This window comes from Pygocentrus nattereri, chromosome 9, assembly GCF_015220715.1.
Source record: "Pygocentrus nattereri isolate fPygNat1 chromosome 9, fPygNat1.pri, whole genome shotgun sequence".
NCBI classification, from domain to species: Eukaryota; Metazoa; Chordata; class Actinopteri; order Characiformes; family Serrasalmidae; genus Pygocentrus; species Pygocentrus nattereri.
Window position 1 is genome coordinate 40805414 of NC_051219.1, and position 27969 is coordinate 40833382.

Below are 27969 nucleotides of genomic sequence, written 5' to 3' on the forward strand. Positions count from 1 at the left end.
GTACCTGTAATTTAAGTGTACTTAAAATGGAAAGAAAGACTCAGCTGGCTCCGATACCTTCCCTTACACTTCATTTCACTTAGAAATATGGACAGTATGGAAGTAAAATGTTGATTTGAGAGGTTAGGATAGTATAGTGGGTAATTAATTAATTAAGAGACCCTTATTAGTCCCACAAATGGGGAAATTTCACCTCCGCATTTAACCCATCTGTGAAATGAAACACCACATACACACTAGTGAGCACACACACACTAGGGGGCAGTGAGCACACTCGCCCGGTGGGCATCCCAATCCCAATCCCAATCCCAATGGGGAGCAGTTGGGGGTTAGGGGTCTTGCTCTAGGACACCTCAGTCATGTGCTGTCGTCTCTGGGGTTCGAACCGGTGACCTTCCGGTCATGAGGCTGGCTCCCTAACCTCCAGCCCATGACTGCCCCCAACCCAAGTAACACCTCTGCTTTCTACGCTGTAAACTGGGGTTCAATCCCCACCTGGGTAAACACTCAACACTATACCAATAAGAGTCCTTGGGCAAGACTCCCAACACTACCTTCACCTTCCTGTGTACAATGATCGAATTGTAAGTCACTCTGGATAAGAGCATCTGCCAAATGCAATAAATGTACATTTCTAATTCCAGTTGACTTTAACAAGAGAATTATTAACAGACTTAAGCTTCCAAGTTCAAAAGATGCTCAGTTTGAAAAACTCATCTCTTCTTGCAAATCCAAAAATGGAAAGATGTCTCAAGCAGGTCTCGGCCAAAGGAAAAAAAACAAACAAACAAAAAACCCCTCTTGGTTGACGTTATGACACCTCACTAAGATATGAGGTTTGATTTCACCTGCCTCTTTCTCCACCTCTCATTTATACTACAGAGCATCCCTTTTCCAGCGCATCTGACTCATCTGACCACTACTTTCCACATCTCTGTAGACCTGCGTCTGTGGTTTCTGCCCTACTGAACTCTCAAATGCGTATTCATCTTTCTAATGAGTTTACATGCTGTAACCTTTCTTTTATATCCTTCTCTGTGTAGCTGTGAACTGCTTTTGCTGACATAGTCTGATCCCGTCCTTCGCTGACATTCTCAGTCACCTGAGAAACAGCTGCTCTTTTATTTGTCCTTACATACTACATAAAAGCACGAGCATCATTACCCCTGAACTTGCTCTTTCAAAGACCCCTATTTGCTGATCTTTTTCCTGTGGATCTAAGTCACTGTTCCTCTTGAAACACTAGACAGCTGAGCAGTCTTTGTAACAGGCTCCTGCCAGCAGGCCCCAATAACGAACCTTCTTTCAAAGTCTTTTAGATCTTTTCCACTTGGTTTAAAATCAAGGTCAGCTTAACTGGTTAAGCATTTTATACACACAGCATGACAAGATGTCAACTGCTAAACTGTATCATGCAGTTCACCTCTCTGGAGACATTTGCACTTGTTTCTCCACTTTATTCAGGTTTTCTTCTTTAATTTTTCAGTCGTTTTACTTTAAAAAGAAACCTCTCAGCACTGGTTCTTCGGAAGCTCTAAAGGATGAATCTGCAGACCTGCAAAAATGCTGTGCACTGTTAGAAATGAAGGTTCTGTGCAGGTACATTTTTCGTTCATCAAGATGCAAACAGTGTAAATGTTCACCCAAAGGTGCAGCAGTGCTTTTAAGGTCTGACTGTGAACCTTAAATAAGTTTTTCCATGTGAAAAAGTTTGTACATTTTCAGAATCTTAACAGATCAATAAAATAAAAGCCTGGAGGCGAGGCGGGGTGTGTGGAGTCAGTACAGCTTAGAAAACATCATTTCAGTGGATTATGGTTCAGTTATGATCCCTGACAAAGTACTGAGATGTACCCTTGAGGAGACCACCCCAGCGACAAGAGGGGTACTGCCCTAGCGACAGGTTTGCTACCTTTATTTCGGAGAGTGTGTGATGTTACAGTAGCCAACCTGTACAACAGTGTGAAAGTTTACAGTCTTAATCTTTTTAAATCTATTAGTCACACAAAGCAGGACGGCCACTTACTAAAATCATACAAACGGTTAGAAATTTGCATTAAAGGTCTTTTCTGTTTACCACGCTGAATTGGTAAAACCCAGGACTTTCATGGATCAAAAATGCTCCTATTTTGGCTCTAATTTGGATACGTTTATCAAGCATCTTTGGGACAGTCCAGAATCACTAGATGTAATGCCAGAACCACATCTTAGTCATGCCTAACTATAGATTCTGTGCAGTAAATGTGCATAATACTGAATGCTTATACTCACACAGGTACTGAATGTACACAGTAATGAACATACATGTTCAAATGCTTGGAAATATATCTATATAAAATAATGTATTAGTACTGAATGTACTATGCTTGTATGTCTGCATGCACTAAATGTGCATAATACTGAATGTACTTTGCTAATAAATGTGCATATTGAATGTAAACCGTACTATAAGTACATATTTCTAAATGAATGCTTATGTATGTGCATAGAGTACAGAATGTACTACACACCGATCAGGCATAACATTATGACCACCTCGTTTCTACGCTCATTGTCCATCTTATCAGCTCCACTTACTGTATAGCTGCACTTTGTAGTTCTACAGTTACAGACTGAAGTCCATCTATTTCTCTGATACTCTGTTACCCTGTTCTTCAGTGGTCAGGACCCCCATGGACCCTCACAGAGCAGGTGCTATTTGGGACATTTGGATCCTTCTCAGCACTGCAGTAGCACTGCTGTGGTGGTGGTGTTTTAGTATGTGTTGTGCTGGTCTGAGTGGATCAGACACAGCAATGCTACTGGAGTTTTTAAACACCCAAGTGTCACTACTGGACTGAATAGTCTCCCAACCAAAATGACCAAGCCAAAAGCATCCTGTGACCACTGATTGAGGACTAACGATGGAGGATGACCAACACAAACTGCAGCAGCAGATGAGCTACAGTCTCTGACTAAATCTACAAGGTAGGACTGTCAAATAGAGTGGACAGTGAGTGGACACTGCTTAAATACTCCAGCAGCACTGCTGTGTCTGATCCACTCATGCCAGCGCAACACACACTAGCACACCAGTCAGTTTTACTGCAGTGCTGAGAATGATCCAAATGTCCCAAATAGCACCTGCTCTGTGAGGGTCCATGGGGGTCCTGACCACTGAAGAACAGGGTAACAGAGTATCAGAGAAACAGATGGACTACAGTCTGTAACTGTAGAACTACAAAGTGCAGCTATACAGTAAGAGGAGCTGATAAGATGGACAATGAGTGCAGAAACATTGTGGTCTTAATCTTATGCCTGATCGGTGTATATGTATTCATAAACTGAATGTGCATGGTACTAAATACACTGTGCTTATACGCATGTGTGTACTTAATGCACTACACTAAGCTTTTCCTTTTTATTTCTAATACTTTATTTGGATACTCGTTCTGTCTCCAAATATACACTCCACTGCCCCTAATGCGCAAACACGCACAGAGCCGTCACATGTTTTTCTTAATGAAGGGCTGCTAAATCTGGCAAAGGACTCAGAGAGCGATAAGAGCTGTGTCAATGACACACACACTTGCACATAGACACACACAGGAAACACAAGGCCCAATTGATACGCACAGAAATGCTGCTCTGCTTGAAGTGCTATATTAATGGCCAGCTGTAGCAGGTTCCTTGCCGCTTCCCTCCCCATTCAGTGAGTCACACAACACACTGGGACCTATTTTAAGCTTCCTTAGTGTATCTCTTTGTGTTTGTGTCGAAGTGTGTGTATGTGCTTGAGCACGAGTAAACAGGCTTCGTTTGATCCTTAGGACTCACAAAATAATAGGGCATTATGATGGAGTCCCTGAAGGATCTATTGAGTGCATGTGTAGTCTTGTTAGCTTAGGTCACAGGTAGATAAAAATCTCGTTAATCCAGCCTAAACTAGGACCATACACGGACTGTTCTGGATAAAGATCATGACTGTGTGTTTGACAGAGAAACAGATGCGCCAAATCAATGGTGCCGTTTTACACAGGTCCAAGGCAAAAGCTGCGATGAGTAATGTTTGTTTGTTTGTTCGCCAAGTTCTAATGATGTTAGCACATAACGAATGGATATTTTCTCTCAAGTACTGTGGAAGCTTTGCTTGACCGACTACATAACTCTTTGTAACTCTAGGCATTTGCAGTACATCATTTCATTAGCTACAAGGAATGTGACTGAAAAGGCAGAGACAGCGTGGCTGTATCAGGCTTGTACCTTCATACATTAAACAAAAACAGACACTCAAATCTAACAGCAATTTTATATATATATATATATATATATATATATATATATATATATATATATATATATATATATATATATATATATATATAAATAACACACACACACACACACACACAATATTGTATACACAACACAATTTAATTTATATTTAAAATTTCATAATCTTCACAGGTCTACACAAAGCGGTTTCAATAAACTCAGTTGGGCCCAACTCAAATCCCAACATACTATCAGATTGAACACATTTCTGATTATAGATGAAGACTGAGGTGTTTATCTGTTCACTCTACTCAACAATCTCATGGAAAATCTCCTACATGCTCACTACAAGTAATCCGAACCAAAATGAACCCCTTAGTTTTGACGTTACCATGAGAACAAACATCACGGGAGTACAGTCAGAGTGAGATGAGCAGCAGTGAGCAGTGCTTGTGTTTCTAATTGCTTTACAATGATGTCAGACTCAGGAAACGTACTTCACATGAACTTATTAAAGAAGGCAGAGAGGAAGACATTGTGTTGTGAGACACATAAGCTGGACATCCGTCCCACCGCCGTCTTTTAAAGATCAGGGCATAAACTTCGTCTCCTCTGAAGACCAATTTCAGCTCCGCCATGCTGAACATTAACTTTCGCTATGACGTGATGCACATGCGCAGAACATGCTTTCAGACTGAGTATCTGACATTTAACAGATCTTCTGCATCTTCTATTAAACAGATTATTTACAGGATTGCCCACCTCGTTCAATCGGATAGAAATTCCGTATGACCTCAAATCAGACGCATTTTATTCCGATTGAGCTATTAATAGGAAAATTTATGGATTTGTAGGTGGCCCTCAACGTGGCACTGGGTTGAGAAACACTGGGTTGCATGAATAATGGGCATCATGTGTTGCCTTCTACAGGATCAGTAAAAGGCCATTATTGTGAGAACAATTAAAAACCAACAAATTGGGCAGATCTATCCAGTTCCAGAGCTGCTAAAGAGCGACATATGTACAATGTGTCAATGTGTGCGACGTACCCAGGTCGAAGCCTACAGTGCTGTTGAGGCGTGATGGAGGGTAGCTGCATGGGATGCTGTTTCTGGAGTAGGGCATCTGCAGAGCAATCTCTGGTGGCTTTTCACGAACTAAAGCATTAGTGGGGTACAGGAACTGGGCATAGGATACCGTCTAAATAAATAATCAGAAAACAAAAAAAAAAAGATAGAAATAAATAATCTACACACATGTATATTAAATCACTGAATCAAATAAATAAATAAACCAACCACTAAGTCTTTCATTTTTATACATTAAGATGTCACCATGAGCTTTCTAAGGCCCATCAAACATCAGTGAAATAAGCCTTTCAGCGCTCAGCAGGGTGTCAATCAAATGTCACTTGGCACTGCCACCACTGGCACCTATGACAGCTCCACTGACGTCTTGATTAATCCAGGGATTGGCTGAGCTCTTACCCTGCCATACATGCCCAACTCAACACCCTCCAGTCCAGGAAACATGTCCAGTGTGGAAATCCCTCCGGACGAATGCCTCCGCCGTTGGGCGTTCAGGGCTGGGTCACTGAGAGAGACAGAGAGAAAGAACGAGAGAGACAGGGCAAGAAAGAAAGAAGGAAAGTTAAAGAAAGTACAAAGGAAAGAGGGGTGTGGGAAAAATACAGATATAGACACAAAAAGAAGGTGAGAAAAAGAAAGACAGAGGAATAGAGAGGTTGAGAGGCAAAGAAAGAAAAAGAAAGAAAGAAGGTGAAGGAGAGAGGGTGAAACAAAGAGAAAAAAGTTAGAAAATGAAAGATAGAGACAGAAAGATAGAGAAAGACAAACAGGTTGATGGAGAAAGAAAAACAAACAAAAAAGGGGAGAGGGTGAGAGATGAAAGAGAGAAAGGAAGAGAGAGAGAGAGAGAGAGAGAGAGAGAGAGAGAGAGAGAGAGAGAGAGAGAGAGAGAGAGAGAGAGAGAGAGAGAGAGGGGGGAAGAAAGAAAGAAACAAACAAACAAAGAGGGAGAGAGAGGGGAAGAGAGAAAGAAAGAGGGAGAGAGAGGGGGAAAGAAAGAAAGAGAGGGGGAAGAAAGAAAGAAAGCAAGAAAGAAAGAGAGGGGGAAGAAAGAAAGAAAGCAGACAAAGGAGAGAGGATGAGAGAAATAAAGAGAAAAGAAGAGAAGGGTGAGGGAGAGATAGAAAAAGGATGAGAGATAGCGGGAGTAAGAAAAACAGAGAAAGACAAAGTAACGAGATGAAAGAGAGGAGACAGAGAGGGAGATAGAGAGAGAAAAAAGTGAGCGAGAGAAAGCGCGTGAGCGAGAGAGAAAGCGCGTGAGCGAGCGAGAGAGAAAGCGCGTGAGCGAGCGCGAGAGAAAGCGAGAGAGAGAGAGAGAGCGCGAGAGATTAATTTTCCTGTGTGTTCAGTCAGTGATTAGTTTCATCATTTTCATCAGGAGAAAAAACACTGAAAAAAGCTGATTATCTGTACATCTGGATTAAATTAGTCACACTGAGCTCTTTACAGACCAGATCATCATAAATTCTGCATGAGCGCGAGAGAGATTATCTATTGTATAGTGTTGCGACAGAGATGAAAGATGAGAGAGCGAGAGATGAGAGAGGACAGAGGGCAGAAAGAGAGGACAGTAGCAGTTCAGAACAGAAGGTGGTCTCTTGAAGCCCCTTGGCTGAAAAAGCCGACAGGCTTCCACTGATAACATTCATTCCAGTACAGCCTCGGTGAAGCTCACCTAACACACTGCTTCAATAGGCTCATTCAGGCAGACGCACACACATTTCAGTGGGGCTCACCTATTACACAGCACCCTCCAAGGCTAGAGTCTTGAAATAATTCGCTCCTTGCTGCTTGTCTCTTCACTCAGACTGAGCTTTCTGTTCTACTGGGGGCCTTGCAGCCTCCACAGGCTACAGACAGCAGCTCTTCACACACTGACCGACAGGCACAGAAACGGACCTGAATCAGTCTGTCCAACACTGTGGCTGTCTTGACCCCACACACAACACACAAACGGTTTTATACAAAGACAGGATGTGAATTTCCAGGCACTTCACGATTCTATTTGATTTAGCTTCAGGGGGCCAAGATGTGTTTATAAAACAGCTGTTGATGTACCCTGACACATCTGCATTCTGGATATCCATTAACCCCTTACCTGGCCAGAGCTCGCCGGCAGGCCTAAAGTTTTATTACACACTTCTATAACCCAAGTCCCTATAGTCCATGTTCTATAACACTGAAGTCCGTGTAATTACTGAACAATAAGCCTTATGCCAATCGTACACTAGAAGAACTTGAAAAGACCTTTAAAAGACTAAAGTTCTTCAAATGGTTGGTTAGTGTAGTGGGTAACACCTCTGCCTTCTACGCTGTAGACTAGGGGTCAATCCCCTGCCTGGGTCAGCTCCCTACACTATACCAATAAGAGTCCTTGGGCAAGACTCCTAACACCGCCTTCGCCTACCTGTGTAAAAATGATCAAATTGTCGCTTTGGGTAAGAGCGTCAGCCAAATGCCGTAAATGTAAAACGTTAAATGTAAACACAAAGTCACAGACTACGATGTTCACTGGTGATCTTGCAACTAGATTGAGATTATTTCCCAGCATGCACCTGGTGGAAATTTACAAGCAAAGAAACTCTTTTCCTTCTCCCATCTGTAGTGGTACAAATGGCAAGATACACTGACTGGGCATGTTAAGATCTGGGGCTCAGCCCAGTGCACGGTCGAATTGTGTATTCTGGTAGATCAACACCCAGTTTTATTTTAAATTTAACTGTAAAATGTGCAGTTACTATTTTATTTACCATAAATATTTACACAAACAAAAACATGCAGTGATTCAGCATTGCTGGTTGGATGTTTTGAACTAAACCATAAAAGACGACACTGATGCTTTCTCAGTACTGCAATTCTTAAAGTCCTCTGCACATTTTCTTTATTACTGTTACAGGTTCAGTGAACTTGCTATATTAAAATAGTCAGTTTAAAAGTCAATACGATTATTGTATTTGCCTTTTTACAGAGATTTCAGGCCCTCATGCATTTTCCCCCTTGCACTCACTCTCTTTCTCTCGCTCCATACAAATATATATACAGTACTGTGCGAAAGTCTTAGGCACCCAAGACACATTTTCAAAGTCTATTTATTTGTATAGTTTGTGTTTATTTGCTGAGAAAAGTGTTATTTGAATAAACAAAATGTATAGAATATATAATCACATACATTTTATATATATATATATATATATATATATATATATATATATATATATATATATATATATACACACACACACAAATTACATGTTCTGATTGTTTACCCATCTCCAAGCCTCTCCTCGAGGAAGTCCAGTATTATATGTAGTTAAAAAGCAGCTCCTGGTTCGACCAATCAGTGCTCAGTAAATTGAGCTCATGATGTAACTGATGATATTAACGAGTCTCTGTGGCGGCTGTGAAGGTGTCCAGGAAAAATATGGACCCAAGAAATTCTTGTTACTTTTTATTGTTTTTCTGTTGATTTGAATTATGAATATGACTTTATTCTAATGTATATTGTGATAAAAATTTGCTTAGATGCCTAAAACTTTCACACATTACTGTGTAATATTTAATATTCTGCTCACTCCCACATGGCCTCTGGCATGTCGCTCTTTGTATGAGCAGACTTGAAATTTATGACAATATTAAACATGGTTGATTTTGTGAAGATGAGAAAAGCTTAATACAGATTTAAGGCCATCCTGACCACCTCACACTAAATGACTGAGATGAAGCGAGTGCGCCGCAACTCGAGCAAGACTTTCGTGAATTAATTCTGACTGCAAGTTCGCCTGCGACATTAAAATCGCTTGAAAAGTCGTTTGGTGTAAGGCCGGCTTTTAATATGTATTAAGCCTGGGATTTTAAGGGGTTAAGTACTTTATGATATTTAAAAAAGCATAATACATGCAGCAGACATACACATCGTTTATGTTAACTGATTCAATTCTGTTTACTCTAGTTTGGGGCCACGCTACTTCATCCAGACTGCTGCATGCTGTTAATGAAAGCAAAAGGGGCACATATCAAATACTAAGATACTCTGAAATTCATGTAACTGTTCTGCTTTTCATGCTAATAAAGTTTTCCCCTTCGGATTAAAAAACGAACCTGCTGTTTTTGTACAAAAGCAAATAACATTTTATTGATCCTGATGTCGGTTAGTCCTGTTTAGTTCCTGGGAAGTCAGACATTTTTGAGAAGACATTCGTTTTGTGGAAGTTGGGATATTTTTGTCCTCAAAATGTACCAAAACACCCACATGAAAATGTATGACATCATCATCACTTGTTTGTCCTTCCCCCATTCATCTCTACACTTTTATCCAACCTCAAGAGAGAAAAATCTCATGCCCGTTTACGTGACGTAACGTAGCTGTGCAATTTCCCCTCTTTCTGCATGTCCAAATAAAGGAAGGAGAAAACAGAACAGATGTACTTCGCTTCCTAGAGCCTGTTCCCTTCCTCGCCCGAGCTTTACTGAGCAGATCTGGCAGGATGAGTGGAGCAAAGGGTGGGAACGGGCAGGGAGGTCGCAGGCCGGGTCATGCCAATCTGGGCACGGAACTGTGGGAAACATTCCTGCCTGACTCATTCGTCCAGTTTGGCTACTGAATCCCAAGAGGAAAACCCTGAAATCCTGCTCAACACAGGATTCACATTCTAATTCTTGCTCCCTGTGCGTATGTGGGGCCAGGCCACTGTTGATCATATACAGGAAAGTCTAATGTTGAAAGAAAAGCTTGAGAGGAAAGACAATAGATAACAGTGCAGAAGGTGGAAAAGACAGACCGACTAAGAGAGAACTAAGAAAAGTGACAAGAGGAAGGAGGATTTATAACAAGATCAGTCAGCTGGGTAGAAGAGCTTGGCTGAAAGGCCCTGAGAAGTGTCTGTGTGAAGTGCTGTGGATTTTGATGAATTTGCATAAACCTGTAGATGCCCTGAAAGTTAAGACTTTTCAAGATCTTGTTATTTTTACAATCAGCAGCATAATACAGGGTGGGCCATTTATATGGATACACCCAAATAAAATGGGAATGGTGATATTAACTTCCTGTTTGTGCCACATTAGTTTATGGGAGGGGGAAAACTTTTCAAGATGGGTGGTGACCATGGCGGCCCTTTTGAAGTTGGACATTTTGGATCCAACTTTAGTTTTTTTCAATGGGAAGAGGGTCGAGTGACACATCAAACTTATTGAGAATTTCACAAGAAAAACAATGTTGTGCTTGGTTTTAACGTAACGTTATTCTTTCATGAGTTATTTACAAGTTTCTGACCACTTATGAAATGTGTTCAAAGTGCTGCCCATTGTGTTGGATTGTCAATGCAACCCTCTTCTCCCACTCTTCACACACTGAGAGCAACACCGCAGAAGGAATGCTACCACAGGCTTCCAGTATCCGTAGTTTCAGGTGCTGCACATCTCGTATCTTCACAGCATAGACAACTGCCTTCAGATGACCCCAAAGATAAAAGTCTAAGGGGGTCAGATCGGGAGACCTTGGGGGCCATTCAACTGGCCCACGAAGACCAATCCACTTTGGAAGCTGGCACATTCCCTGAGTTTTTCCAGCAAGATGGTACACCACCACATTATGGGTGTCAGGTCCGAGCATTCCTAGATGAACAGTTTCCTGGAAAGTGGATTGGTCGTCGTGGGCCAGTTAAATGGCCCCCAAGGTCTCCCGATCTGACCCCCTTAGACTTTTATCTTTGGGGTCATCTGAAGGCAATTATCTATGCTGTGAAGATACGAGATGTGCATTCCCATTTTATTTGGGTGTATCCATATAAATGGCCCACCCTGCAGAATAACGCTCTCGCCTCAAAAAAGATGGATTCTTGGCTGCTGTTTCACATGTACAGTAAATAATGTTGGAAGGTAAAAACAGTGGTAAAATTTCTCCAGGGTGTGTGTGTTGGTTTGTCCGTTTAAACTTACGTGACCAAATCATAAGGCTAATTATTCAGTAACTGCATGAAATAAATGCACATTTTTATTTTATTAATTTATTTTTTGTAAAATCTCCCCTCAAATCAACAGAACATGTGTTTTATGATCTCCACATATCACTATATGCTTACAATTTACTGCTGAAAGCCAAAAATCTCAGACGCTCTTTGTGTTATTTTATAAAAGTAATATTTCCAGAGCAGATCACTGAAGAGACACCGTCTGTTTATAGTTTAGAGCCCAGATTTGGGGAAAAACGGGTCGATTTTCAGTAGAAAAACAAACTGAGTTAAGCTTCTTTTATTATAAGGGTTTAAAATTACATCACCGTCTATTAGACTGGAGAGAAGAGCTACAGCCTCACACGACGCCCAGCTTCTGAATGGAGCTCATGAAATATGAAAGTTAAAGAATATGACGAAGTGCGTTTTGGAGCCACCGGTGGTCTCAAGGAGTTGAAGAGGTTAAAACCAGTTGTAATGAAAGGTTTTAAATCAGTAGCATAGCAGAACAACGCTCTCACCTCAAAAAAGATGGATTCTTGGCTGCCGTTTTACATGTACAGTAAATAGTATAGTAAATAATTTTGCAAATTTGTGGTTAAATATGGAACATTGTTTTGCCAGTATAATAAACACAGGACCTCAGGCAGAAGAAATACAAATATAAGACTTTTAAACTAATGACCTTCTAACTAACTGCATTTAATGTCAACTGGACCAACATAAAGGGTCTTAATTTGCAGAATTAGCACGTGGTCTTATACTAGCTTTATAATGCGTTTCCTCCACACATAAAATCTACATTTTAGATTTTTGTTACAGCAGCGATATTTTTGTATACGTGCATTTGGTACCTTATGTGGAAGCTCTCTCCATATGGCAGCACAGAAAATGCAGCACACAGTGATCTCTTGGCACAGATGAGCACAATCCTGCAACAGACGAAAGGCACAGATTTGAAAACTTTTGGATTTTTTCTCTTTCAGGGTCAGAAAAATGCACACACACACACACACACACACACACGGAGGGTAAGACGTGTTGATGTGACCGCAATACATCAACAATGAGTAACACTGTTTGATTTACTTTTTGATTTATTTAAGACTGCAGCTTATCATGCATACAGCATGTAGCCTCACCCCCCCCCCCCCCACTAGGGGTGCTTGATATGTACTTAAATTTATATTACAGTATTTTCTACTATTCAGACGATAACAACATGACGGCACAATTCAAAAAAGTGAAAATAATAATAGTAACAGTATAAAATAACAAAACACTGAAAAAAGAATTACTAATGCTAGCAACATTATTATAGCTACTGTTGCCTTTATTATTATTATTATTACTATTATTGTCATGACTGGACGATCCAAAGGACAAGAACAACACTTCCCAGAACCCTCTGGGAACTCCTGAAGCTGAATCATCTCCCTCATTGCTGTTGTTACCTATGTGACTCCTGACCCTTCACTCTTAGCCTATCATCTGTCCTCGGTGAACATACTGAGCATTTCTTGTATCTTGTTTTGATTCTCGTGTATGACTTATGATTTGCTCTTCTTGTACCTTTGCTGGACCTGATTGCTATATGGTTTTGACTCCTCGCCTGTTTTTTGGATCTTGCTCTGTCTTCCCCGTCTCTGTTTTGGTTGCCTTTCTCCTGCTGCTTGCGTTTCTGGATTTGGCCCATGCCTGTGTATTGGCGACTCTGTGTTGTCCTGATCATCATAATCATCATCATAATCATCATTATAGCAGCAATAACAACAAAACAGTATTTTTCATTGTGTTACTACCACCACACAGTAGCTTCTTCAGTAAGGAAGCAGTTGTTAGTCATTCTCACCTGCAGCCTCTCCTCATGTGTGTTTTTAACCTCATCACTCATCCTCAATTCCATTTTGCACCTTGTATATCACTGCTGTCAGAAGAAAACCTCGTACCTAACTTTACAGCAGAAGGAAAAACCTACTTTACTTTTAAATGCAAGTCAGTGGAACCAGACATTCCTCCCAAGTCATTTTTGGTGAAATTTACACACAATATAAAGGACAACAGGCCTTTTTTAGATCACGCCAAAAAGCAGCCATTCGTTCACTGTTGGCTATATCTAACAAAGAGAGTACACTATTCCAGCCTTGTTGAGTTTATACCAAGTTTACTGGATGGGTGTTATGAGCGGATTCATTTTTCTTTGTCGTGCTTTACAGGCGTGAAACGATTATCTAATCAAAAAGTCAGAATGCTGTCCTGGGTAAATATACATCCAGTGCTCATTTAAGAGTTATATTTTTATTGAGCAGAATTATAGATTTGACTGTTTATTCACTTGGTAAAGGTATATCTGTAGAATTTACCTGCTGCCCTGCTCAGCAGTACAAGCGTGTGAAAGACCGGCGCATGCAAGCTGAAGCAGTCAAACAACCAAAATGTGACTAAACGTACGCGCCATGGAGAGGAGGCCAAACAGAGGCCTCTTTTCCACTGCAGGGGCGAACGGTTCTGAGCACGGAAGGCAAGTGTTCCAGTGGCGTTTCCATCATGACGCATTTCCACTCACGTCATGGTTACACACGGTTTTTTTTTGCCATGGTTAGTTAACCATACTCGGGGCCAGAGAACCGTAAGGTGGGATTACAGAACCAATCAGCGAACAGCTACGTCGTTACATGTTTATGCTGGTTTATTCTGGCATCCTGCTGCGGCATTTCAAACCTCAAAGCATTCAAATAAATTCAGTTTGCTCAAATCAATGAAAGCAGTGCACGATTTTAAACCCACCGTTCAATAAACATCAAAGCTTCAAACTAAAACCTAATTTCTCTTTTTGTTAAATGTGCTGTGTGGTGTATATGTTTCTATTAGCCTGGTAGATTATGATTTATTCATTTAGATCAGGTTTTGCCACTGAATGGATCCAAGATAAGTTTTCACTGCTTCAGCCGTCTACACGGGCAGCTCAGTGGTGGTTCTATGGAGATCCTGACCATTGATGAATGATAGTAGAGGCTTTTATTAGGCCAACAAAGGACACCTATATGGAAAGTGGATCTGATAAAATGGACAATGGGTGTAGATACAAGGTGAACCTAATACAGTGGCTTCTGATCAGTGAACATTAATAATATATCATCAATTTTTTGTTTTCCACATCACATCAACACACCAGCTGTCCTTTACTTGTTTTTCATTGGACAGCGACGATATGTTACATCACAGCTGCTGTGTTTTAGCAAGAAGTAAGACACTTTTGTTCAGTGCAAACCAACAAATGAATCATGTACATTTAGGGCCCATAACCACAAAATCCTTTGCAAGTTTTTTTTTTATTTTTATTTTTTTATGTTTTATAATACAGCAATACAGGGCAACCAATCAGAGTCCACTCTGCATAGCAATCTCTGTCGTTTTCTGCTAGATACTAATGCATGACTCTCCAATGATATGAGCAGTAACACTTACGGCTGGCAATAATTTAGCGTCAAATCCCCGGGTGTGTTTATTTTCTCCAAAAACAACCCCGTAAGCTCCACTCTTAAGTCCACAGTGCCTGCAGCGCAGTGCTGATGCACTCTGCTTGGGGCTGGCAAGCAGCCTCAGCTGCAAGGAAAATGGTCCGGGACAGATGTTGAGGGTTTGAGTCGGTGGGGATTTGAGGGTTTGTGTTTTGCCTCTTTTCCCCTGAGCTCTGCGGTTCCTCTAGCCATGGAACGACAGCTATGTTTATTAAAGGATCATTATAAACAGTCCCACACTGTTACCGGCACTTTCCACTGCTTTTTCCCAAGCTTTGGCTTTTTTTTGCACAGGCTGTCATACTCCGGACAGCGGAGGAAAGGGAAATGAGTGATTGGAGAGGCCGATTAGATATTTTCCACTGGCTGGTGGCCAAATCTTGACCTAAACCCAACTCTGAGTTACTTCGACTAATAAACCATTTTTATATAGTTTATAACTGCTCACCCAGCAAAAGCTATTATGATCCCAAAGCCAACTGCAACAGTTAAAGTGATGATATTTCCCAATCAGGGCATTCATAGGGATCTGTTATTTATATTATAGATATATGTGTGTGTGTGTGTGTGTGTGTGTGTGTGTGTATATACGCATGATATAAAGAGATGGTCAGGTGCAGAAGCCTGATTCTGATGGTCAGGTGCAGAAGCCTGATTCTGATGGTCAGGTGCAGAACCACTAAAACATGAGCAATTTCTGTGGTAGGAAGTTGGGAAACGTGTGTGCACAAGTCAATAAGATGTGGAGTTAAAGGTAAATCATATGATCACTCTAATGAACACAGGTGATCTTCAGGGCTGTGAGAATGAGAATACAAGCCAATCTGTGAAGCAGGAGGATGTTTTTGTCCTGTTAGCTGTGCCGGTTGTGCAGGCCCTGGTTATTTCATTGGCATTTACTGAGGGACATGAAGGTTGAAAGGCATTAAAATGGATAAGAAGGCTTTTTTGCTGCTGTTTCACAGAATCAGCAGCGAATGTATTAAGTTTGCTAACCCACAACCTAGTTAATCTTAGCTACATTACTTGTGGTGTTGTTCGCTCTAATGTTATATCATTGCAATTGACTGTACAACGCTTGTGAAGGGTTTTATGGGCACAAGAAAAAAAGTGAGGCAGGGCTTCTGAAGGAGCACTGAAGGGAGGGGTGTAATTGTTTGGCAGTTGAGACTCACTCACAAATGTGGCCTCAGATGAACCAGCTGGAGTGCTTATGAATGCAAATAAGTCAATATGTCTCTGAATTATCGCCATTCGTCTTAAATCTCTCTCTTTGCCTTTTTGTTAGCCACTGGTTAGTCGTGATTGTTGTCATTGCTATGGTGACCAACAATCTTCAGGGTTAAATGTTGGTGAACCCCTGGCCTATACTATACTATAGTATACCAAGTAGATTCCAGGACTCCACAGACATCGTGCCAGTGCTGTGGCACGGCTCTATATTCACCATGCATACACATGCAAGTACGGGGTAACAGACAGCGCTGTCTGGCACTGTGAGAACCTGCTGCAGAAGAGGACCAGGCAGGATAAGGCTCATGTTAGGGACAGGTGGGTATCATTAATTCTGTCTGTCTGCACACAGACCTCTCACCTATTACACTTATGTAACAGCAATAACAACAAGGCCTCTCCAGCAGATTCACACAGAACAGAAAGACAGACAGGGGTCCAGAATAAGAACAGGCACTCAGCCTCTTAGCTGTTTATATTGAATCAGTGTGGGAAAAATCAGTCATGTTTATACACACCCACACTCTTTCATGTCCACACAAAGAGAATAATATATAGTCTGTAATAAGTGGTTCTATTACGACTCAGCCTAAGGCTGTTACCACAGGCACGAAACCCACAATAAAGAGGATTAAGCAATAACTAACATGTAATAAACACACGTACACACCTGCTGCCTCTGGTGTCATACTGTCTCATGTTCTTAATGAAATGGACCTTCTTCAGGGAGCGTGGCCGAGGAGAACCGGACAGGTTGCGGGTCCTGAGAGAGAGAGAGAGAGAGAGAGAGAGAGAGAGAGAGAGAGAGAGAGAGAGAGAGAGAGAGAGAGAGAGAGATGAATATAAACATATTTGTTATGAACAAAATAAAGACATCAAGTTAAGAAAATGACCACAGACATATTCCGCCGTCCTTCACATCAGTTGACCGACTGCAACTCTGCGTTTTTAATCAGAGCCAGCTCAATTATCTGCGCTGTGTAGAAGCATTAAAATCAAGCTGACCGATCTGAACTCCACGGTCATGGATGCAGTCCAAATAAATGTGCGTCACAATGGCAGCAAAATAGCTCATCCTGCTTGTTCTACAGCTAAAGTGTAAAAAATAAGCAATGTTGACTATGAAAAGCGGAGGGTCAACAAAATTCAAAAAGATTCATCCAATTTCAAAAATGATTTATTTCTCTTGTAAATCATTACAGAACAATGCAGTGAGCTGTAAATGGTTTAAATGAACATGAAGTTTATCATATAATTATACATGGTCTCAGTCTCCTCCTCCAGCTGTACGGACATCAACACCACAGTCAAACTCATCCCATGCTGGATTGAGCGTGACAGGTGTCGCTGCACTCACGCCTCTTTCAGTGCAATTTCGGAGATGTTGTGAAACCAACAAGAATGCTCTGAGCTGTTGGAGGTTCACTGCCATACCGACCATCTCTATGTAACTCTATGACCCCCTGTTTCAATTGGATTGTGATTGGTTCCGAGGCACCTCACAGTTGTAAAAATATGACGCTTTAAACTCAGATGCATCCTTTTAAAATCACCCTGTATATTGTAGACTACAGCTGAGAGGCTGAGGAATGACAAAGTACATTAGTTAAAACATAGTGACCGATTATGGCCATTTATTTGTATATCTTGCTGTATTTAGGCCTTTTTTGTACAGTATTTGTTTACCCTTTGTGTACCTTTTTGTTGCAGTGCCTAAAATAACAATGATAAATTTGTCATCAGTACTGCCTTTCCTCATCTTCTATAGTATCACAGTGTAGTTACACTACACTGATATTATACTATATATATTTGATAGAAATGTGATAGAAAAATGATAGAAAATTGGAAGTGCAGACTCAAACCTATGAATACAGAAGGTAAACTCAATATAAATTTAATTTACTGCATTCACTGTGGAATTAAATATGTAATTATGCAATAAATTATGACTTTGATTTTGTTATGCTGTTCAAGTTCTAAGGGTTCAGACAACAATATTTGCCTTTTTTAAAACTACACCACACATCCGTCCACTAAAGTCAGGTGTATAACGACGTGCACGCAGCATCTTTTTGTTTAGGCTATAGTATTCGTATTTGGCATTACTTGGCATTTGTTCCTACAATATGCCGACCTATATTTACTGCTATGTTAGATTCACAGGTGCATGTGCTTTAATAAATAAATAAATAAAATAAATAAGTGACAGATTTTAACCCAAAAGTCACACATACATTTACACTTGTACCTTTATCTTTTTTTCTAATTTAATCATGCGTTTATGGATATTTTATTATGCACATAAGTAACCATTAAATTTGGCCACGCCTACACCAAGAGGGCCTTGGTTATTTGCACCAACTTGCACATTTTAGTATCATAACACAGAGTTTAAAACTGACATATTTGGATTTACTATATACAGATGCACATCCACCCACAAAATTTTGGACATTGCAAAATATTTTTAAAAATAAATAATAATTTTAAAAAAGCACTGATTTGATGTATGTCAATGTTTACATTGATTCAATGCTTATTGCCACATTCCTCATTGTAGCCCAGTACTGACCGTAGTTTCATCTAGTAACTCCTAGTTTAGCTAATCTATCAAGGCTATACGTTACAGTTAGTGCTGATAACTGAAGGCATCTAAAAGAAATCCGCTACCTGTCAGGCTTCTGGGTTCGCCCTCCATAGTGACTTCCACTTCCCACAATCCCCACCACATTATTGTTACCTGCACTCCATCAACCAACCTCAGACAGTTTCCTCTGTTTGACTGGTATGTTGCAAAGTATTGCTTTCATTTTTCCGTACTGAGCGCTCCTTTGTATTTGCCTTTATTGAGTTTCCGTTCTGCGTTTCTGGATTTTCTCTTGCCGTCTTGTCCTTCTGTTCAAGTCTGCCTGATCTACTGTGCTTTGGTTTCTGACCTTAGCCTGTTTTTAGACTAAGTATACGTGTCCATGTAGCTGCTTTTCTGGCGTCTCTGCTTTCAACCTGCCCTTTCGCTATTAAAGCCTTTTCTATATTGTAAATCTGCACGCGTCTAGTTCGTCACAGCCATGTTACGGAAGCAAACTTTATTCTTCAAAGTGAGATCACCTAGTATTTCATTTAAAAATTAAAATTCAATAAAAAAAAAGTCAAAGAATTTCTTTATTTGCATTTATTCTAATGCTATTTGGAGTTTCAAAACACACTTTTCTGCCAAGATAAACGGTTTTAAACCTCTTATTCTACAGGGTATATTTTGGTTTATCAATCTGAATTTAGATGACCAAAACATAAGGCAAATTATTCAGTAACTGTATGAAATAAATAAATAAAATAAAAATTTACTTATCATTTTTTTTGTAAAAGCTCCCCTCAAATGAACATGTGTTTTATGATCTCCACATATCACTGTATGCTTACAATTTACTGCTGAAAGCCAAAAATCTGTTATTTTCTAAAAGTGATGTTTCCAGAGCAGATCACTGAAGAGACGCCGTCTGTTTATAGTTTAGAGCCCAGATTTGGGGAAAACGGGTCGACTTTCAGTAGAAAAGCAAAGTTCAGCTTCTTTTATTATAAGGGTTTAAAATGACATCACCGTCTATTAGACTGGAGAGAAGAGCTACAGCCTCACACGACGCCCAGCTTCTGAATGGAGCTTATGGAATATGAACGTTATGAAGAACATGATGAAGAGCGTTTTGCAACCACCGGTGGTTCCAAGGAGGTTAAACCATGTGGTTCCTCATTGTGAAAAATGCATATTCATATGAAAATGCATGTCCAAATTTCTCTCTCTTAATAATACATAAAATGCATTCATTTGAAAAAATAAATTGGTTTAAAAAAATGACAAAATCAGGTTTTTAACATGCATCTTCCATTTACTTCACTGCAGATTCCCTTCAGAACACCTTTTAGATTAACAAATTCTGCAGTATATGTTTCACAACTTTCTCAAATGTCAGTAAATAATCTCAAAACAATAAGCAGGAGGTATTCTAATGTAAATGAAGGCAACAAACATAAAAGCCCACTGTATTTTATTATGTGCACTGGCTTTCTTCCTTACATTGGACAGAGCTGGTCGTCTTCTGTGCTTTTATAACTCTCTTGTTCACTCATCTATTTTACATGATGGTCTTTAATCGTCGTCCCTCTGGGACCAGGACTCTGCTGCAGATATGAATGATGGGTAGTGGCTAGAAAAGTGGTTTTCTCTTCCCTGTGGGCATCTCTCATTATGACTAATGAAGCTGCCACTGACCAGCTCCACACCAGCTCGTCAATCATGGCTGTAACAGACACTGGGTGCGTATGCAAGCTGACCAGCAGAGACATGTGTGACTCTTCCTTTCATCACATGGCTTTGTGTCTGCCAACGTAATTATTATTGCATTAGGTCAGTGTTTCCCAGACCTGTTCCTGGGCTTCCTATGCACTGCACATTTAAGTATACTTACTGCCCCCAACACATGATTCAACATTAGCCAGTTAAGAGGTTGAAATAGGTCTGTTAGAGCAAAGGGAATGGAGTGAGATGAATTACACCGACATGTTTAGCAATTTAGCATCTTAAACTCCTTGGAACCACCGGTGGTTCCAAAACACACTTCGTCATATTCTTCATAACTTTCATATTCCATAAGCTCCATTCAGAAGCTGGGCATCGTATGAGGCTGTAACTCTTCTCTCCAGTCAAACAGATGGTGACGTCATTTTAAACCTTCACAATAAAAGAAGCTGAACTGAGGAGAGTAAAATAAATAAATAAATAAATAAATAAATAAATAAAATTTACATTTCTTTCATGCAGTTACTGAATAATTTGCCTTACGATTTGGTCACGTAAATTCAAATATATCCAGAATAAAAGGTTAGAGAGTTTAGCAAAAGCAATCAGCTCAACATATTAAAAGGCACAACTGACAATTGCCAATCAACATATATTAAATAAATATTTGTTTTTATTCCTCTATGATTCTTCATATTGTTAATTTTTGTGAAGGATTGTTTATATTTTTATCCTATTTTTTACTTTTAGTATTACATATATATTGTCTATGAAGTTACAAGTAACAAACTAAAAACGTTGTTAAGTAATTAAGGGTCATTACTTGCTTGTTAATTCTCTTCTTGTTAATTCTCTTCTTTCAAGTTAAGTGATACTTTTTTAATCCCACAACCGGGGAAATTCCACCGCCGCATTTAACCCATCCGTAAAGTGAAACACCACATACACACTGGTGAATACACACACACTAGGGGGCAGTGAGCACACTTGCCCGGAGCAGTGGGCAGCCCTATCCATGGTGCCCGGGGAGCAATTAGGGGTTAGGTGTCTTGCTCAAGGACGATTGCTTTAGTCCCACACTGGGTAAATTCTCAGTGCTAGAGCAGCAAAGGGACAGCAAGGCACTCAAGAAAAGTGCAGTTGGGGGCAGTCATGGACTGTCGGTGCTGGGTATCGAACCGGCGACCTTCTAGTCACAGGGCCAGTTCCCTAACCTCCAGCCCACGACTGCCCCCAACTGCATTTTTCTTGAGTGCCTTGCTGTCCCTTTGGCTGTCCTCTAGCACTGAGAATTTACCCAGTGTGGGACTAAAAGAATGAATCTCATCATTCTACACATTTATTAGTGCCTCACACGACATTACATCTTGTTTCAAGGAGGCCTGGAGTTTTCTTTCTTGCTAGCACTGTCCAGCGTAGTGTGCCCAGTTACTGATACTGCTCTTATCGGCAGTGTTTAAACTGTAAATGGTACTTCAGACTCAATGCAGTTTGGAGAAACAAATTCATGGACTCACAGTATCTGGAAATAACTTTGGCTTTACCAAAAGAGACCCACCAACAGAACTCGCCAAAGAAAAGCTGTATCTGAAAGAGAGCTACAGTCAAAGAGTCACAGCGACAGCAACTAAGCAGCTGGGCTTCAGGTCGGAACTACGGATGTCTGAAATGGTCAAACTAGGACGGGCAATGTGACAATATTTTATTCTAATGGCAATAAACGACGGCATAATACATTTTTCAGAACATATTGTGAATATCAGGACTTTAACTACATGTTTCAATACAAAGTGACATAATTAGCCTGTTTAATTGGATTTAGTGTGGTACAGTTTGTAAAACACTGAATAAAAATCATTGTAACAGTGTATCAACATTGTTATTATAGCATTTTTATGTGCCACTATAATGGGTTCTGTATAATAGGAATGATCTGATAAATAAATAAACAAACAAACTTGCCCTCAATCTATAGCGGACTACACACAGGGAAATGAGGAACATGTGTTCTTGTTTTCACCGAAACGTGGCTAAAAAAATCCCTGACCCAGCAATTCAGCTAAACGGAATGACCTTAGTGTGCATGGCACTGTTTTTACGTCATCTGAGTTTATTTGTGGTACAAAATACTTAAAGATGAACCCAGTCAGTATACCGGATGCACTGATACATCACCCAGTACTACTCTAATCTTTTAACGGTCTTATGTTATTATAGCATTTACAGCGGTGTGAGAAACAGAGGGCCAGAGTCCAGCACCGTTTGCCTTGCCCCGATTAAACTCTTCAATTAATATCCAGGTTTAATCAGGTGTATTTGAGTAGATAAATAAAGTGCAGGAACCTGGTTCTTCAGCACAAGAGCTCCTCACCCCTGTTTTAGAGAGGCTGCTTAATTAGCCATCACCAGCTCCTCACTTTTAGTTCTACAGCAATGCTGAATTTTTAGATCCTTAAGAAATTTTTACCAGTGGAAATTTTCAGTCAGGGCCGGGAACATAATGAACGATACCACATCAGTCCACATTAGGAGGTCAAACACCAAACCAAGCACCTAAATCTGGCAATTTTCTATTCCTACTATACAGGGAAATTCACTCGAAAGAGGCCCTGAATATTCTGCAATAACTCGCTTGGATGAACCAATCTGAACAAAGCAATGCGAGATGTGCTCCTCAGTATATGGAGCTTTGAACAAGCCGGGATGCCCCTGAGTTGGAGCGGTGAGGTAGTCGCCGGACAGGCGTCGCAATGTTTAATCTCTGATTTCAACCTCCTGGTACATACCCTCGGACCCCTTTATGTTTCTGGCAGAAAACACTTCCAGCATCACATCTAATGCAATCGACTACACACACACACACACACACACACACACACACACACACACACACCAAGATATGATACTCCTAACGAGAGTTACAACAGAATATTCGGGGGCTCTTTCGAGTGAATCTCCCTGTAATTTGGCTCCACTCTTACGTAACAGAAGGTCTACATTTGCAAAAGGTTGCAAAAGGTTACAAAAGGTTAAAGAGTAGACGACTCCTCTTAGAAACGGCCTTTTCAAAGCCCACACAAAATTCTGTTCTGGGTTTAATCGTTGTGTCATCTCCCGTGCCGTTGCCTGTCTCGCTGTAAAAGCAGTTGCATAACATGTTACTCTGCCTGTCTCTACTTCTCGACGAGAGATTTAGAGATTTTAGCTAGACGCTTTGGCCAGGGAACCAGGGACGAGACCACCTTCTGTTCCATATGAGAAAGTGTTACACAACCATGCTCTGCAGGTCTAGCACCAACAAACCCTCCCCGCAATCCCCCTCCAAACAGGCCCTTCATCTGTTCCGTTTTTCGAGCCACCGACGACCTGATGCCTTGTGCAGGAATTTAAACCACTATCCAAACCAGACAGGCAGAGAGCATGTCTGGACAGAGGGAGTGGGAGACGGCCTTCTCGTCAGAAACGTGTCAAACTTAGCAAAAATTTTACTTCGCTCTTATTCTTAATTGCTACTTAGGTAATTGCTTCTCCGTTTATCTGCCTTGCTTCGCCCTGTCGCCTCCTTAATACCCCAGTCTTGGTCTATCCTTCAAAGTAAAAGTCCTTTCACTTTCACAATGAGCAAATGGAGAGAAAAAAGAAAATGCACTGGAATCAATGACTGTAAATGTCAATGTCATTTCAAATGTCAAATTATTATAATCGAATGAACGTGAACATTTTGCTTTTCTCCGTTTCTCTCTCTCGATGTAGTTTGTAACCACAAACACTGAGTCATGTTCAAAAGCTGAAGAAACTATTTTTGGACCGTAAGATTGTGCGCATCAAAGTTTTCTCAAAAGATAATGAAAGCCACAGACATGTCCAGTGCTTGAATCTCAGAATAGACTCTCTATAAAAAGATTTTTTCCCCAATAGAGGAACCAGACTGTTAGAACCAGACTTCTAACCAGACTGTTAGAGATGAACATGGAGGCTGAGCTAGATGAAGGATTAATGTACCCCTCAGCATGGACGGAATCTCTCTCTCTCTCTCTCTCTTTATAATCTCTAGTCCAGTGGATCTCTGTGCCTCAGGACATTGAGTGAGTGATGGCTCCTGGCCAGCAGATGAAGCAGGATGTAGCCACGTCACTGGGCTTTGGGCTAAATACCCTGTGGTAATCCGCCCCCAGGCTGGACCACGAACGGTATTAGAGCGCTTGGCCCCGCTGCGCCAAGGGACATATGGCCTGATTCCATGGTTGAAGCACCCTGGAGAATACGAGCACAGCACTGAGGGCTTCTGATGGGCATTTAGACTGGACCACCAGTGTCACGTCACAAGATCAAAATAACTGTGGGATTCTTAGAAGTTGCGATTATTGTCAGTGCTATAAAAGTACACTGTAGTTTTTATTAATGCATCTCACTCAATTTTTTGAAAAGAGAAGAAATAAAGGTCAAAAGTGCAAGTTGTAAACGTTCAATCTATGCCACATCACACTTACAAGCATAAAGATATTAGAAATGTGAGATATTTTACAATGAACTCGGTCTAATGAAAAGTTATGCATGTGTAGTCCTTGGAAAAGCAGTAGAGCTGCCACTGATCCGATATCTGGCATGAGTATCAGGCAGATATCAAAGGAAAGTGCATTTTTGATCAGAGGGGGGAAAAAATTTCTTATCCTGAAACATATGATGCCTGAAATAACACACACTCACATTGTAAAACAATGTCTTGTTGTTTAGGGCTGATATTAAAAAATCCAATACTTTTGTGGTACATGCCAAATACTTCAAAAAACAAGGTACCGAATCAAAAAATGAGATTCAGTGCCAAATTCCAATACCTAAAGAGTCAGTCAGTCTCGTCAGTATCCATACGTCAATAAGTATGCTAGACCAAAAAACTAGACAGTCTAGGTGGCTGGCTGTCTACATTACAAGTAAGTAAGTAGCTGCTGAGACTCGTTTTCTCCAAAAGGTTCAAGTTGGTTTCCTATTTGCCAGCTTCTTATTACAAAGTGCAGTCCAGCCTAAATGGAGCAGTAGTAACGTGTAACTGCTGTTCTATTTAAGGTGCAACAGAAAATGTGAAAATAAATCTGGCTAATTCTAGCTTCGCATTTCCCCCTTGTTGCGGTAACTGACACATTTGGGTGACGTCTTTACAAACGAGTTAGCACACCCGAGGTTCGTTCAGTCCACCACTCTTTCATCATTATTACTGTAATCAACTGAGACACGTCACCATTTCACACAGCTTGGCTGGAGTAGTTTGTGCACGATATCTTACATTTAGATGCTCGTATTAAGTGAACAGCTTGAATTACAAGTGAGATCATTTTAAAGAAGAAAGATTCGTATCAGCTGATAAAGATTTCATAATAAAATGAAGTAATGTGCCGTGTCTAAAAAGCAGTCCTCATAAAAACAGCTAAGAAATCCTTGCCATATTTTTGACATTGTTGCACTGGAACAAATGGAAAACGCCAGAAGTGCAGACTCAAACCTGTCGGTACAAGATGCTGACGATTTTTGATTTTTCTACCCAATTTAGAGATGTGCAATTCCACCCACTACTTAGGTCTCCCCTAATTACACGATACTACCATCGCTAGGAGGGTTAAGGCTACTACAAGCCTCCTCAGTCATATGAAGCCAACCACCACATTTGAATTGAATTTGAATTTAAAACCATGCGTCACTGTGTTTGTGTGTTTCCACTGTGGAATTAGACCTCCGCATTTAACCCATCAGTGCAGTGAAACACCCACATGCATGCACACTAGCGAACACACACACTAGGCACACTTGCCCAGAGCGGTGGGCAGCCCTATCCACAGCGCCCGGGGAGCAACTGGGTGCTAGGTGCCTCGCTCAAGGGCACTTCAGTCATGGATCGCCACAGGGCTGGTTCCCTAACCTCCAGCCCACAATCCTTTCAAACAAAATCACCACCAATATCTACTGATGACTAAAACCAATGACGTTAACCCAGCGTCACTGGACAGCTCATCGCACATGGAGGAGAACTCTAAAAGCCAGTTCACAATCCTGCTGAGGGACGAGTGGAGACGGAGGGACATCCTATCCATCCAGAGGGAGCAAGGCCAACTGTGTTCCCTTGGACTCCTGGCCACAGATGTACGCAATTAACTGTTCACCTATTTAATTCATGAAGTATATAACTACACAGAAAAACACTATGAGTAATAATAACAATAATAATAATAATAATAATAATAATAATAATAATAATAATAATAATACTACCTCTACACCTCCAAGGGTTAAAAGATTTGACATACAATATCTGGCGTATTACTGGAGTACAAGCAGTGGGTGATGCACCATGAAAAATGCACAAGTATTTCCATATTGGAAGATGCCCCAGTCATTTGGCTATATAATATTCAATAGTATTCACATGTAATCATGCAGTGAGGTGTAATTACGTAGTGAGTTATGCAATGAATTATTTACCTTCTGTACGAAAAGCACTTGCTTCCCTATCATTTCCATTGGTTTTGATTTAAAAAATAAATAAATAAAACGTGGTAAAATAAAGTTTTTCATGCAAAAATGAGAATGCACCCTTAAGAAAAACAAGAACTATAAAATAACTTCTGCTTACAAATACAGACGTTCAAATCAACTGAACATCCACATTTCTGACAGAATTTCTCAGTGAGAAATAAAAACCTAATTATACAGGGAGATTCACTCGAAAGAAGCCCCGAATATTCTGCTGTAACTCCCGTTTGGATGAAGCAACCTGAAGCAGATAAATGCACTTCATATCTTGACGTGTGTGAAATTGATTGCATTACATGCGATGCTGGAAGTGACCTCCCTTTTCTGCCAGCCACACAAAGGGGTACAGGGGTCTACATCCGGAAGGTTAAATGTTTGCGATGGTGGTCCGGTGCCTACCTCATTGCTCTGACGCAGGGGCATCCGCTTGGTCGAAGCTCCATATACCGAGGAAGCACGTTGCATGTTTTGTTCAGATTGCTTCACCCTAGAAAGAGTCATTACAGAATACTCTGGGCCTCTTCCGAGTGAATCTCCCTGTACCTCCAATGCAGGGCTAAACGATTTGGGGAAGATATTATTGCGATTATTCTGACTAATACTGTGAATGCAATTTAAATTGCACTATTTAATAAATTGAGCCTAATAAGAGCTTGTGAAATCACTTTAAAAAAATGGGTTCTTTAGTAAAGACAATGGTTCTATATAGAACCATATTAGACTCCACAACCCATATGCATGCTTAAAAAGTGGTGAGATGGTTCAATAAACTTGTGGAGAATGTGTCGTATATGGTTCTGGTTATATAGCACTCCTCACAATATCAGAACCCTTTTCGATTCTATGAAAGAACCATATACCACACATTCTCCATCCTTCTGAGGAACCATTTCACCATGCAAAGGACCATTTAAGCATGAAAATGGGTCATTTAGTGTTCATGGTTCTATATAGAAACACTGCCTTTACTAAAGAACCATCTTTTTAAGAGCCTTGACGATCTTTTTCAAAAGGCGACCAAATATTTGGCGTACAAATCTTTAATTGTGCGTCCTGCCACTCTTCCATCTGACCTTGGCTCTAGCTGCCAACTGCATTGTCTT

General features: G+C 40.6%; 1 protein-coding gene across 1 annotated transcript in view; it reads right to left on the bottom strand.

Moving 5' to 3' along the window:
• cables2b (Cdk5 and Abl enzyme substrate 2b) overlaps positions 1 to 27969 on the bottom strand; it is a 41366-nt gene that overhangs the window by 8234 nt on the left and 5163 nt on the right. The window contains exons 2-5 of the mRNA XM_037541236.1: positions 16718 to 16810; positions 12148 to 12225; positions 5742 to 5847; positions 5304 to 5454 (exon numbers count right to left, since the gene is read on the bottom strand). Of these exons, the coding sequence (XP_037397133.1) occupies positions 5304 to 5454; positions 5742 to 5847; positions 12148 to 12225; positions 16718 to 16810 (428 nt within the window). The remainder of the gene's footprint in view (positions 1 to 5303; positions 5455 to 5741; positions 5848 to 12147; positions 12226 to 16717; positions 16811 to 27969) is intronic.